At 40.0% G+C, this 14,779-nt stretch overlaps 1 protein-coding gene across 1 annotated transcript in view; it reads left to right on the forward strand.

Moving 5' to 3' along the window:
* LOC145453902 (uncharacterized) overlaps nucleotides 1-14,779 on the forward strand; it is a 63,727-nt gene that overhangs the window by 34,785 nt on the left and 14,163 nt on the right. Inside the window, exons 18-30 of the mRNA XM_080331869.1 lie at nucleotides 3,428-3,590; nucleotides 5,298-5,431; nucleotides 5,503-5,587; nucleotides 6,117-6,244; nucleotides 6,305-6,467; nucleotides 6,530-6,654; nucleotides 6,711-6,795; nucleotides 7,270-7,388; nucleotides 9,616-9,772; nucleotides 12,702-12,823; nucleotides 13,777-13,861; nucleotides 13,921-14,048; nucleotides 14,124-14,286. Coding sequence (XP_080187995.1) covers nucleotides 3,428-3,590; nucleotides 5,298-5,431; nucleotides 5,503-5,587; nucleotides 6,117-6,244; nucleotides 6,305-6,467; nucleotides 6,530-6,654; nucleotides 6,711-6,795; nucleotides 7,270-7,388; nucleotides 9,616-9,772; nucleotides 12,702-12,823; nucleotides 13,777-13,861; nucleotides 13,921-14,048; nucleotides 14,124-14,286 — 1,657 coding nt within the window. The remainder of the gene's footprint in view (nucleotides 1-3,427; nucleotides 3,591-5,297; nucleotides 5,432-5,502; nucleotides 5,588-6,116; nucleotides 6,245-6,304; nucleotides 6,468-6,529; nucleotides 6,655-6,710; nucleotides 6,796-7,269; nucleotides 7,389-9,615; nucleotides 9,773-12,701; nucleotides 12,824-13,776; nucleotides 13,862-13,920; nucleotides 14,049-14,123; nucleotides 14,287-14,779) is intronic.

Consider the following 14,779-nt stretch of genomic DNA (forward strand, 5'->3'; position numbering starts at 1 on the left):
GCTGATAATATACTGATTTCATATTGCAACCTCGTCGTATGAGTTATTGTTCAAGCAAGATCAAGAACATAACAGTAAACATCACTTCTACGTTAACCCCGTAGTTTCTTTTTTGTCGCCTCAACACAAGTCAAGACCGTCGTTGTTTAGCTGATCTTGAGTAAAAGGCGTTGGTGCACTCTGTATTCGTAATGACGTTGAGGAGTCGGTGTTGATGCATTTTCCAAAGCATGTACTATTGTCATCTTCATCTTACACTACATCCTATGTCTTAGCATCATTCGAAATCAGATCTGGCATGGACGTAAAGCTGCAACTGGAATTTCAGGGGAGTGCAATTGGTTGTAAAGCAGAATCAATGTTGAGGAAGTGCTATTACTTCTTGTTTTGTTCTAGCCTTACATCTCACTCATTTAAAAATGTCAATCATCGTGTTTGCTCTTTGGCTCGCACAAAACTACGGGGATTACAAATTGTGTCATTTAGACGGTATCTTGAGTCCATAAGCGCGAAGCTTCAGCCTAATGCTGGTGGGCCGTTTGCGGTGCCCGGCGTTTATCTTGATCTCCCAACGTCATACCGTCATACCAAAGCACTATCTGTAAGTGCACTTGGTGACATTTCACATATTGAATCGCTTCATGTTCAACGTGTTCTCGTAACATATGGGCAAAACAAATCTAAGTCATTACGACACTTTCTCTGTCTAGCTATATCACTCATTTTTCAACATACTAAAACACCCATGAATTGAAATTTCTGAAAATGATAGCAAGAGACAGTATCGCAAATCGTTTTAAATTTGATCCCACTAATCATCGGTGATGAGATAAGTTGCATTTGACTCGTTCAGTAGCTCAAATGAGGGGGTGGTAATAATGGACGTATACGTCGGAAAAATAGTCTCTAAATGATAATTTTCAGGGTAAATCTGATTATTGCTTTATCAATGCACTACTGCGCACATGTTGGTACTAGATGGGAGATGATATAAACCAGTGGTTTGAAAGGGGGCGGAAACGCTCAGGGGCGATATGGGGGGCGCTAGGCTCAGGGGGGCGGTATGGGGGGGGGGGGCGCTGGAGAAAAATGGCTTCGCAGTAGATGATGTGGTGGTAGGACATATCCTTAATGAGTATTCAGAGAAAACGAACACCGAAAACTTCGTTATATATAGCCTACAAAAGACATATAGGTTTAATTGTCCATGGGCGCCTAAATGACTGGCACCGAATATTCCTGTGTTGGCAATCTGAACCCCTGAAGACGAATTCCATCCGGCAGGGAAAAATTATATGCCAGTGAAGAAATATCAATTTGAAATCGTGTTCGTCTTTTAGTTTAGTACGATTGGGCGACAGGGATATCTAAAACTAGATATTCTTGTTGGGCGATATTCCTGTTGGGCGATTCTATATTTTTTGATATAGCAGACAGGAGGTCACGAAATAACATCATGCAACGAAGTCATACCAACGGGTTCGCCCGCCCGAATATGTTTAATTATTAGTTACGGGCCCTACAGTTTCCAAGACACCTCACATTGTTCGCTCCACGTTTTGATGAGTCTGCGCACACTCAATAAACTCACTGCGCAGACCCTTGGACAACAGTGCGTAACGACTAAAAAAGGGTCAAAACTTCAGATTAGTTGTGCGCAACGTAGATTTTCTGTGCAGAGATACCATGTCAGCACTGCGCACGTGAGCAGCTTAGACGGAACATTGCACCTCACTCAGCTCTACCGGTAAATCTGGTAAGGTGAGCAGAGAGGACAAGAAATTAATAGCAATATATATGCAATTCCCGATCTTACTGGCCGATTTTATCATGAATTATCGAAAGTTTTCGCACTTCGCACTGGCTCGCTAAACAGTACAGCAGATTTCGTGGCAAAACGAACAACATGATGGGGGCGGTCGGTTTATCACCCTATGGGAGCCCAAGACCCAAGTTTTTTCGGGGGGCCTGACGAAGTGCCGTTTCGTTCCTCCCAACCGGTATACGCCCGAAGATGTATAATTATTATTGAGGGGTCCTACCTTTTCAATCAAACATCACTCAGCTCTACCGGTAAATTTGTTTACGTGAGCAGAGAGAGGATAAAATTTGATATCAATATACATGCAATTCCCGATCATATTTACCAATTCAATCATTAATTATTGAAATGTTTCGCGCTTGGCGCGTCTAGGCGGGAGTACCTGGCTCAGTAAATGGACACCCAATGTAGATGACTAGTATCAGCAAATAGTGGATAGCCGAAAGGGGGTCTGGGGACGAAACCCCCCGGAAGTTCGGTTTATCACCCGATGAGGGGGGGCTAAGACCAACGTTTTTGTGGGGGCTGACGAAGTGCTGTTACGGCCCTGGTAACGAATTAATTGTACCTACGGATACGCCCGAATATGTTTAATTATTAATTACGTGCCCTCCATCTTCCCATACAACAGCTCAATCAGCGCTACTGGTAAATCAGATTACATGGGCTGAGAGGATAAAAAGTTTATAGCGACTTATATATGTAATTACCACCTATTCATTCATGCATTATAGAAAATTTTGTTACCTAGGGCGACCATGCCACACAAACTTTGCTGACCATCGAAATCACGCTACGGGGTTCTTGGGGGCGAAGCCCTCGGAAGTTTGGTTTATCACGCTATGGGTGCGCAAGGCAATCATTTTTAGGGGGGATGACGAAGTGCTGTTACGGCCCTACCTCTTACTCATTGTCTTTATTACATTCCTTGCAATATGCGGTTGGGGGGCGCTGCAGCACGATAATTTTTGAAAGGGGGCGCTGGATGAAAAAAGGTTAAGAACCACTGATATAAACCAATATAAGCCCATGTTCACCTCCTCAAGCGCGAGTTGACCAATATTACCCACAACCGTACTACTTTTCATGGCATATGTAGGAAGAGGCAATATTTCAAAAATAGAGCCAATTCAGCAAAAGTAATGTCATTTTTGGACTCAGCCCCCCTGATATACCCCTAACTCGATCTCACATATCATGATTGTTGAAAAAAATAATTTTTTGTTGCCCTGTGATATCATCCCGTACGGGGATCGCGATGTGGTAATGAATTCATTTATACTAGTTCCGTAGATCCAACGAGATGCAACTTCATACTTGCCCACATCTAGCATGTAAAAAGTGGTTTGTCTTCCAAAACTGTTTATTTAGACGTGGTGGTAGTGTAAAACATTACTGCTACTGAAAGTTGTGACAAATCATCTCGGTTATTGTGCCGAAGTAGAACTACACTATCGGAGTTAACGTCTACACTTACCTTAGTACACCTTTGACTACATTGGAACATTCTCGAGAACGTCTCGTACAGTTTATGACAGATTACAGTTAATGATCACGCATCTTTGTAAGTAATACGTATAAGAATATTTGTACCGCTACTTATAGCTGCGACATGAGCGACGGTAGCGGACAAGTAAATCTACGGAGCTTGGCTTTGGAGGGAAATTCCCTGTACGACTCTGCATTCAATGTTATTGGATCCGACAATCACAATTATAAATACAACCCGTGCAACGGATTTACCTATCAAGTATATTCTGATCTTGCTGTGAGTATTATTGTATAGGTTAGTGGTGGCCAACCTGAGGCCGTTGAAGTAAATTTGTGCGGCCGTCGACACTCGACACGTGAATCAATTAATATGTGTCTGTGGCCGTCGACGTGCAAATTGAATTTACGAATTACCTCGCGGATTTTTGAGAGAATTCAACTATTCTTAAAATTTTCTTCGCGCTAGGCGCAATTCTTTGAGCCTTCATTTTTCGACTTTAATATAGTAGTGCCGTTGCAATCTGAGCCGCACAGTACATATGCGAACAGCAGAGGGAAATGATGCGTTCCATATAGAAATACCAACTTGGAATCGTGTGCTCCTCACAAAATAAACTTGTTTCTGGTACGTTTGGGTGATTCCAATGTATATCCGCAATACCCTTAATTGCTAGTTGGAGGTCAAGAAATAGCAGCATGCAACAAAGTGGCTAAGAACAATTGGTTCACCCGAAGAGGCATCGTCATTTATAACTTGCCCTGAAATTTCAAAAACACTCTCTCCATCAACTCTACCAGTGAATCTTATTACATGGGCTGAATGGGTTAAATATTTTTTAGTACTTGTAGCCGCAACCCGCAGATCGCGCCACAGGGTGGATTGAAATATCTGGCTGCTTATATTCCCTTTCGGCACAGAGAAAAAGACTCGCTTTGTTGGTGCGTGTTTTCTATTAAAAATGAAATACAATAAGCATTGACAAATACGTCCCAAGCTAATCAAATACAAAGGATCTTACTTTACAATGTGTGTTCCGGGTTTTTTATTTTATTTTATTTATAGATTTACTTTGACTGTAACAAGATATCAAGACAGTGAGACAACGAATGAATTAACCTAAACCAGCCCTATTCTAGCAATGCAATAACCCAACTAATCCTATTCTATTAACTCAACTATTGCCAGCACGATCCTACCACTAACGCACGTGCACTAAACAGTGAATTGCATCACGATACGTCAGACCTAGTTACCGCTGTGAGGTAACAATGACACTGAGTCCACTTCCTTGCTCGGCGGGAGTGTGAAGGAGCCACAGCGACACCTTAGGGCCGTACAGCGGCTACAGTACTATGTGAAACTACTAATATTGACTACAGAATGAATTCGTGAATCTGAAAAAAATTTCACGCTTCGTTCGACCATAACATATCCTATTAACTATTCCTGATATGACCACTCGCGATTTCGGTGCCTTTAGTAAGCCGGTATGAAGAAATAGATTAGTCCGGAGTCCACCGGAAACGGACATGGACAGCCTAATATATTGGTATTTGACCTCTAGTTGGTTCATTACGACTATGCCCTGGAATGTGGCCGTTGGCTACATAAGTAATCGAAATGCGGCCGTGAATATCAAAAACGTTGGTCACCCCTGGTATATAGGTGAGTGACAATCTGGTAATGACGTCATGTTGTGTCATCCACACGTTTTATACTTTCGGTGATTTTGACGATTTGTACCTGTGTCACAAACGGAGGTGGCCAAAGTAGTCAGCCTTAGTACTCAAGTACAAGTAGAACTATCGATTTCCAAGACATGTTATAACTACTTCAGATGAGGTAAAAGTCGCTCTTGTTCCCTTGTGTTGGTTGGACGTCATGTTCGTTTGTCTATGTAAAGTTGCTTCGTGTATTTTCCTTTCAAAAAATTGATAACTGACATAATTCGATGTTATTAGGAATCTTTCACTGTGCCAACAGATTGCGCAAGTGGGACAGCGTGAATCATATGGATACGATCTAGGAGTACAATCGACAGCAACTTTTATGTACGAAACCATCACTGAATCCCAATATAGTTTGTCAATTCAGTACCAATCCGGCGACCGCGTGCGGTAAGCTATCGATCAATTCGTCTATACTTCAACCGGTAGATTATTATCAGCAATTGAAATTCATTTTTCAGTACTTCAAGAGTTTTACTGGAATGCCAACCGAATTTAAATCAAAACGTACTTACATACGTTGGCGAGCTGACGACATTGGAATACGTGAGTATTGTCGTACACGGACTGTGTACGGTGATTTTGTATATACACCAACATGGGGTTAGTTTGAATATTCTAAATTTCCTTCGACACTACAGTAAAATACCGATCGACCCGCAACATTGCAATGAAGCCATATGCCCAAGTTAAGGTTAATAAATATGAATGGTTATTTTTCATCAAGTGTAACTTACATTATTCTATTGGTGAAATGCATCTGATTTCAAACTTTCCAAGCCTTCGTTAATATGTGTGATATAAGTGGTAAGCACTAAGCACCACCAGAAGCATATTACGCAACATAGAGTCGAGTCAATCTCATATTCGATTTTACATAATACTGTTCGCCATGCAACAATATTTGTATATCTGAGTAGTTTGGTACCGCATTTACGGTAGCTGTATTATTCCATCTCATATAAATTGTAGTTAGCGGTCATTACGGTGATAATACGGCGTCATATAAAATGAGAAGCATGCATTCATTCTAAGTATATTCACGATATACAATTTGACTATAGCCTTCTTATAGGACTTCATATTGTCGTCACCTTGCGCGTGCCCTGGGGTGTGCAATGATGACGGACCTATTATACCTTTACCAACTCCCGGGCCGACTCCAGTTCCTGGCACAACATGTAACTACATAGATTCTTGCACGTATGTTTCTGATTGTCACTCTAAAGATTGATATGTAGTCTGTATGGATATAATGTTCAGGTGTGAAATGTCAGATGGAACAGGTCGCATAAACCTACATGGTCCGGCGTTGGATGATACTTACCTTTACGACAGCGCCTTCACCATAAACGGAAATGATGGATTTTACTACAAATATAATCCCTGCCAAGGCTTTAGTTTGGGAGGCTATTATGATCTTGCTGTGAGTGGATATTGTCTTTTAGACACGGCATTTCCTGATTCATTCAATTACCTTGTAAACAGGTATTCCAAACACCGTACATCTCAAGTTTCACAGGCAATGATTTGGGCGTACAGTCATCAAGCTCATTTGAATACACTCAAAGTAACGGAGTTGCTGTTAATTATAAGGCATACGATCAATCAAAGTGAAAGAATGAAATGCTATGTCTTCATCAGAATCCTTATACTAATGCTTTGTCAGATCTTCCAAAGTTACGCTGAACTGTGCACCTGGTACAACAGAACACAAGTTTGAATTAATTGGCACGGGCGTTTCTGGCGAATATGTAAGTAGTGTACACCGTGAAATACAATCTACTTGGGCCTTTGCATTCCATGTCGTTTGAAATTCAGAGAATGTAATAGAACCAATAAAATATATCCATTTTACTCGGCAATGTAGTGAGGTCTGTAATCCATCGACGGAGCCTTCATTTACAGGAAAATAGCCAACTTAATATATTATTATTGTTGTTGCTGTTGATTGTCTATTTAAATGCAAATCAACCCCTACGATAACTGATTGGAAGCTTTAAATACTGATTCGTATCGCATCAGTGTATAGTATAAAGTACCTCATTGTTTCATCTGTATTTTAACAGCCCGAGTACATGATAATAGGTATAGCTTCAGGTAGTTAATTTGTATGGAACAGTTATGTTACTTTGCGTAGCCTATTTGCTAGTAAATTATCCCAAATGGTCCGGTTTGAACAGACATCGAAATTCCTAATAGCGGGCATATATACGTTCTCGAAACAGCTCTTCCTATTCACGTCACCGTGTTCGTGCCCCGGTGCATGTGATTATAACGGTGTTATTGGCGGTCCGGATTCATTACCAGATGGACATGAAGTCTGTACCTATGTCGATTCGTGCACGTGAGTTGAATACAGAGTGAAATATTTTAGAAGGGTAATTCTATAATTCTCCAACCCCATCTTTTCTCTTTGGGCGGTCATTTATAAAATATTAGCCCCGAATCCGACTTTGCTGTATGTCATCAATAGAGGGAATGATGAAAAATAAATCTCGGTTTCATGTAAATAGCCATGATTGTCGAAATAGCGCAAATAACTAAGATTATTTTATATTTCATATATTTTATACCTAATATGGACCACGATGAATAACAACCGTATTTGTATGCGAGGAAAATCGTCTGAAGATGCGAAAACGATTCTGCGCATATAACTCATACCTTGAACTCTTTCACTCCTTACGTGAACGCCTCGCTTGAAAGAACTTTATAAACATTTAGGACTTCTGAGCATTTGTAACCGAAATTGCTATAGCAAACATAACTTGATACACTGCACTGAAATCAAAACGTATTGTAGGCTCGGAAAAAGAAGGGTATAGTATGACCAGACATGAAAATTAAATTGTGCATTAACAATCAGTCAGCACTAAAATTAGCATCAAAATTAGCACCTACACATACTTAATCAAAATAGTATAGTGTAAGCACAGATGCACATGAAAATATGCATTGACTTTTTGTCGATGATGCTTTCATAGAACTAGATCAGAGGTCTCAAACACGCGGCCCGCGAGACTATTTCGTGCAACCCTCGACGGCATTTTGGAATTCGAAGTATTCGACTAAATTTATCTATTAATTTTCTTTTCTTTTCCAATTTGTAAACTTAAAATTTGCTTAAACTACTCAGGCAGCCTGAAACTACTCATCAAAATTCACTATCGAATCACTTTCAAAAGTTAAGACGCAGTGGAATCCTAATTTTTACGTGACATTACTTGGTTATGATGGTTGAACATGAACTGTTGATGATTCGTACTGAAAATTGCGATTTGTACTTGGGCGCGACTTTTTGTAGAATTACTCAAACTCGTACTCAATGGGTGATAAAATAAAAATGACTCGAGTTGAGTCGCGCCAAAAGAGACAATCCGAGAAGGACTTTTGTGACTCGGAACGCCGTGACTTGGTGCATCCACGGACGCAACAAACTATCCAACTGGTATGGAAAATAGATAAATATCAAAAGGTCGTGGCTTGCGTTTCGTAGCTTATTTAGATAACTTAGCAGGTCGGTACCGCAACGATTGGCATCATATTTCCCTTTTTATGTATAGTTGGTTACATCTTGCGTCATTTCGGGTATCTTTATCCAATCCATGTTATTATCGCCAATTAAATATGGTGAGTATAAAGTAGTCGTAGCCTACGCTTCACTGCTGTAACACCAATGGATTCTTCAGCGATTGGAAATTTCTATTGCTATGGCACAGTAATCATTATATTCAAGTTGTTATAGATCTGTTCCAATATTCGAAGATAAATCTAAAGCTGATATAATTTGACTTTGATAATGACACGAATAATCAATAACCAAGGTATCAGGAGTATACCCGAAACCTGTATTAGGCTGTCCTGCACCAATGCTCTGATATCAGATCAATCTTTGTAAAATTCTAAAATCCTACTTATAATTGCGGCACTTCAAATGTCCCTAGCTGCAAAATTATAACGCGACAGCTTTTACGATGTGCTGATGAATTTGTACTCTCGCATGGTGTCTACGACTAATTATTTTGACAAATAGTCAAAAAATGTAAGTTTCTTTTGTGTCAGGCGCGATTTCATAATAGTAAATCACATTTTTACGATGCGTGTGCAAAGTCCTGTCAAATAAGGCCTACCTGAAAATACACTGTATTCCCCTATTATTGGTGCTGCGGCCCGCGGCGCCGTCAAAAAGTAGTAAATTGGCCCGCGAGCACATTTGAGTTTGAGACCTCTGAACTAGATGATATATGAAAAAAATCGATTCCCAATTTAAAACAAAAGTTACTGTCCCTATCCTCTAGTCTTCTATAATGTTCTAAGTATCCTGAAAGTGGTGATGCTGTTTTCCTACTCATCGTGACAATTTGAGTAGTTTCAAGTAATTTATCGTAACAATACTACAGTTGTGATCAACATGGTTTTCTGGTTTTCACATGAATATCATTTGATTTTAATTTCTCAGTCCCGCTTTTTCGCACATTTATCTATACACATTTATTTTCGCCATGTTTTCAGTTTTCCGGGATGGATGGTGTAGAACTATACTTTGCACTGCTTTCCTTTTCTCTCTACAGGTGTGACATGGCTGATGGGACAGGAAGAGTGAATCTCCACAGCCTCGCTTCACAGGGAGATACCGATTACGCATTTACGCTCGTTGGAAGTGACTCCAGATTATACTATTATAATCCGTGTTCTGGATTTACGTACTACGCGTACGATGATCTGGCCGTGCGTATACATTTCACATATAACATGCACTTTAGCCTCAGCCTAAATCAGCCAATCAGTAGACCGCAGCATGAGTGAGGTATGGGAGCTTGTGTTTGTGTTAGTCACAACACATCTGCTCGTATCATCATGTAGTATTGGCGATAAATCAAAACATCCTCAAGGAAATCGTCTCTGATGTAGCCTTTTGGATAAATCGTTTTCTTACCTACATTCCCTTGATATTGACCCGGTCTGTAACAGTTGTTTGCAACATCAATTAGATCAGTGCTCTTCAACCTTTTTCGACGTGGTACACCCTTTTAACGTTTGCTCAAAACTCGTACACCCCTGTTCATTAGGGGTCTTCAAAAATGACTTTTTTCCTCAAATCGTACTGGCTACTTGATAGAATTGTTAGGTTACCTAACTTAAGGCTACACACCAAATTTGGTTCAATTCCAACCAGTAGCCGCATGGCTACGGGAGAAGAAAGTTTCTATTTATTATATAAAAATAAATAACGAAAAATTTGAAATTTTTCTGTTGTCTATGAAAATGATGTTCTTCAAATTTGATTCTATTCCAACCAGTAGAAGCGGAGTTATTGCCGTCAAAAAAAATTGGATTTGAATAAAATAGTATTTGGTCACAGAGTTTATTCGCAGCCAGTTAGGCCGCCCGTCACGCAAATTGGAATTTATTTCGTGTCAGCCCCAAAAAAGCATGACATTACAAACGATAATCAACCTAAATTTAGCAGTATTGGGGAGAAAGTAAATAAAGCTACCGCTGCAGAAGCGGTAATTCAGATCAGCGATGATAGCAGGCGCACCAGCCAACTGCGTATCAGGCCTGCCTCACACCACACACAGTCGATAGTAGCACATGGGCTGGAAGAGATGTCAGTAACCTCAGATCGTGTGCCGCTATACACATTCTATTGTCGCTAATTGGCATCACTAATAACAAAATACTAAATTGCAAATGTATGGCGAAAGATAGGATATAAAATCGGCATTTTAATACAAAAGGGTTTCGATTTCAACATGGAAGCTGTTTCGACCCTGGCTGGCTACGTCACTTCATTCATGTGCATTGCGGTATTTATTAACGCCGGGTAGGAAGTACCGATTCAAGAAGTCTGAGCTATCAAGGCGGTTTCCTCAAAAATCACTTAAAGACAAATGACTAAAGCTCAGACCTGGGCAAAGTGCGGACCGCGGGCAAAATGCGGCCCGCGAAGCCATTCTGTGCGGCCCGCGAAAGGTTGCTTGGAATTCTTAACATACAACCTGCTTTTTTAATGATGATGCGTGGACTAAAATTTAGGCTGTATCAACTAAACAGACAATTCGTTTGCTTTGAAGCCTGTTCATTAATATGTCACGACTACGCTTCCTACATTCCTTTCAAATAAAGGCATTGTGGCAAAGTATGAGCAACAATTAAATCCATAAGAAATCACTCTTTCCATAGTTTAGGTCAAACCTTCTTAGTTGCGATTGTCACATTACGCATTATACGGTACGAGTTTCAAATCGTAACGTGAGGCGTTTCCAAATCTGTATTTGGTAAAACCAGTCAATCAGTGCTCGCGACTGCTATATGACTCATCATCATCATCATACCTAATATCTATCACCCATAAAGGATGAAAGTTCATGTCAAAAAGAGGAAATCGAAAGCTGAAATTCATAGAGGGTTTAGCGCACTAATATTTGTATACTGGAGTTAGGGGTAGACCCGTCATTTTAGTTTTTGCCAATCATGTCGATGGAAGTAAGGGTTTGAATTATGACAAAAACACAAATCTCTCGGTCAAGAGAGGGCGAACTTCAGGAAAACTGCAAACTTCGCTCAACATCAAGGCTATTCGAGCTGCACACTACTCGGAATACAGCGACCAAAGCGACCAAGCTTTGTACTATCCCATATACATTTCAGTGCAGTGGCTCTCGAACTGGGGGCCGCGAAAGCATCTGAAGGGAGGCGCGAAGCCGAAGTTAAATGTATTTTTTTTTCGCGCTCCGCGCGATTTACTCCAAGCTCATAGTATAGTTATTGCTCTGTGTATTGTCCAAATTTGATATTATAGAATTCCCTCATCAACAACTATAAACTTCCATGGCATTAAACCATCCGTTGGATTAGGCGTGAACATTTTCACTATCATGAAGCGGGGCGTTCCTAAAATAAGTTCGAGAACAACTGTTTTAGTGTCTTAATAGAAGATCGTCGATAGAGGTTTAAAAAGAGTTAAAAACGTATCATATTTAACATTGTTTCGAATCCTGACGGCAGATACCTATTTCATTAATTAACCGCCACGGTTTCAACCGTGTTATTATTATATAAAATAATTGCCCACCCCTGCTATAGCTGAACACATGTTTGTTAACTGCATACTTTCCAACACCAAACGGAACCATTGGTCTATTGCCGACGGCTAAATGAATAGGAGAAATATTTGCTTATGACATCACAATCAAGCGGTGTACAGTATTACCCAGGAATATCTAGAAGTCTAGGAGTTCTAGATTCCCCGAGAATTACCTTTGAGATAACATCGTACCATATTGCTCATTAACCTGTTCGTCAACCTGTACTGACCCATAAACCTGCCTTTGTGATAGCTAGCCATCGGCTCATTGTAATTCGGATCTGGTACACCCCTGTACACCCCATCCGAGTGGTACACCCTTTGCAAATTCTGGTACACCCTAGGGTGTACGACCACCCCGGTTGAAGAGCACTGAATTAGATGCTCCGCGGAAATAAATTAAACAATCTTTCGACTGTAGAATACATAGTTGAAATATCGTCACCAATATTGCTTACAAACAAACGTATATATCACCCAATGTTGTGAAAACAACGAAATATCTAATATAGAGGAAGATTTAACGATATCAATTCGTGAAACGTGTGGATTTGATTTTTGCTTCAGATTGTTCAACAGGACGCGTTCTCCGCATTTGCATATGATTTAGGAGTGCAATCACGGGCACAGTTTGGTTACGCCCAGTCTTCCGGATTGTCTATACATTACATATCACTGGATGGCATCAGGTTTGTGTTGTATCAACGCGGTTGTCAGCGATTAAGGCTTAGGTTCGATACATGTTACACGAATGACTGGATACCAACGGAAGGTTCATGTCGAAAAGAAGATCAATATTAAAACAACGTCACCTATAGTTCTGAAAGTAGCAAAGCCTTTCGAGCATTGACTAGCTATTCTCAAGTATTCCTGTCTTGTTGCTCGTGTCACCTAAAAAGATGCAGTCAGTAAAGAAGTACGTAAGTAAAGTAAAGTTCTGCTTATACATGCTCTCCTTATAGTCAAGAGGTTGTATTTTATAGACTACTTTCCCTTCTACTTCAGAGTTTTTAGGCAAAGCTAATGACATTCTTCACATTCTAATTTGAAAATTAAAAGTTACATTTTTAAATAAGCTTCCATCACTTTTATGAGCGGAATTGTCACAAAAACCACGTACAATATCCCTATATTACAGTAACTGAATATACTTCCTATTTCTGGTGTGATGTTATAGTCATTGAGCGTAAATTGTGGCGATACATATCTCATGATATTAAGTGTTAGCGTCTTCCAACGATAATGACAATAAGATTCGTTTATTTTATCCTATTGTAGTGCAGTTGTCAGGGTAAGCATGATCAATCAGATATTTTAGGACCGTGTTGTATCTAAGAACCGGCATTTCGAAATAACCATCTAAAATCTATTCCCATTCTATACAATAGATGACATGACTAGGTAGGTATAAAATTACTCTTGACAATACATGAAGACTCACGTCAACGAGAAGTATTGCCGGTATCCAATGTCTACTGATATTAATAAGCTATATGGGGTATCTTCGATACATTCTGTTGTAAACCCCTCGTCATTCGTATAAACGAAGTTGTCTTCCTAAATCCACAAAATGTAAAAACTTTATTTAGCAAGTGTTTGGATATTGCGATCATCGACGACCGAAACTATTACCTTTTGACAGGTCATCGCGAGTCAATCTCATTTGCCAGCAAAATCTGAACGAGAACAAATTCGAGTACGTTGGGGAGTTGATAACCTTGGAATATGTAAGTCAAATTTTCCACAATTATTCTGTGACTCATATATGACCGGATAACGTCTACAGGATTTCATATTAACCACCCCATGTGCATGTCCTGGATACTGCGATGACAATGGCCCGATCGTTACACTACCAACACCGCCTCCTAGCGTCGGTGACGGAAAAATATGTAACTTAGTAGACTCGTGCACGTGAGTCCCCCTACAAATACCGCCTATTTCAACAACTGGTAGGATTTGGCAACTGAAGATTTTATCCTTTTGCAGATGCGAAATGTCGGACGGATCCGGTAGAATTAACCTTCACGGAACCGCATTGGAGGGCGTGACCCTTTACGATTCAGCATTTAATATTCTCGGACAAGATGGCTGGTATTATAAATACAACCCGTGCAACGGTTTCACAGCGTCGTACTTCACTGATTTGGCGGTAAGTATAGCTCGATTTCGGAGCTCGAGAAAGAGTTATTGTGAAATCTGGTTCTTGACCTCACTCACAGCAGATGATGCCGATTTTCTATTCCAATGAAGTTTAAAGTTCCGGCGCTAGCAATTTATTATCTAAATAGGTATTTTCTTATCCAAACAATTTTCAGTATGTAACAATAATTCGAGATACACCATTGATGATTTGAGTCATCAATACTCAATCAACACTCTCGGCATTGCGCTATCAGCATAGAAATATATTTAACACTAAACGAGCCTTGTCAATTGCAAAAATTTCACTTTCTTTGTAACAAAGTTTGCTCTAACTATTCAGCTTTCCATCTGTGAATATTCAGTGACCATCTGCTGTGAGCTTGGTCAGCAACGACACGTTATCTAAAACGAAATACACTGCATATGTAGTAGGGTTGTTCAGAACTGATAATTGTCAGGTTGCCTGAAAAAAACGTACACACCAAATTTTGATCAATTCC

This window comes from Botryllus schlosseri, chromosome 13 (genome assembly GCF_051294905.1).
Source record: "Botryllus schlosseri isolate E-star chromosome 13, Bs_hap1, whole genome shotgun sequence".
Lineage (NCBI taxonomy): Eukaryota > Metazoa > Chordata > Ascidiacea > Stolidobranchia > Styelidae > Botryllus > Botryllus schlosseri.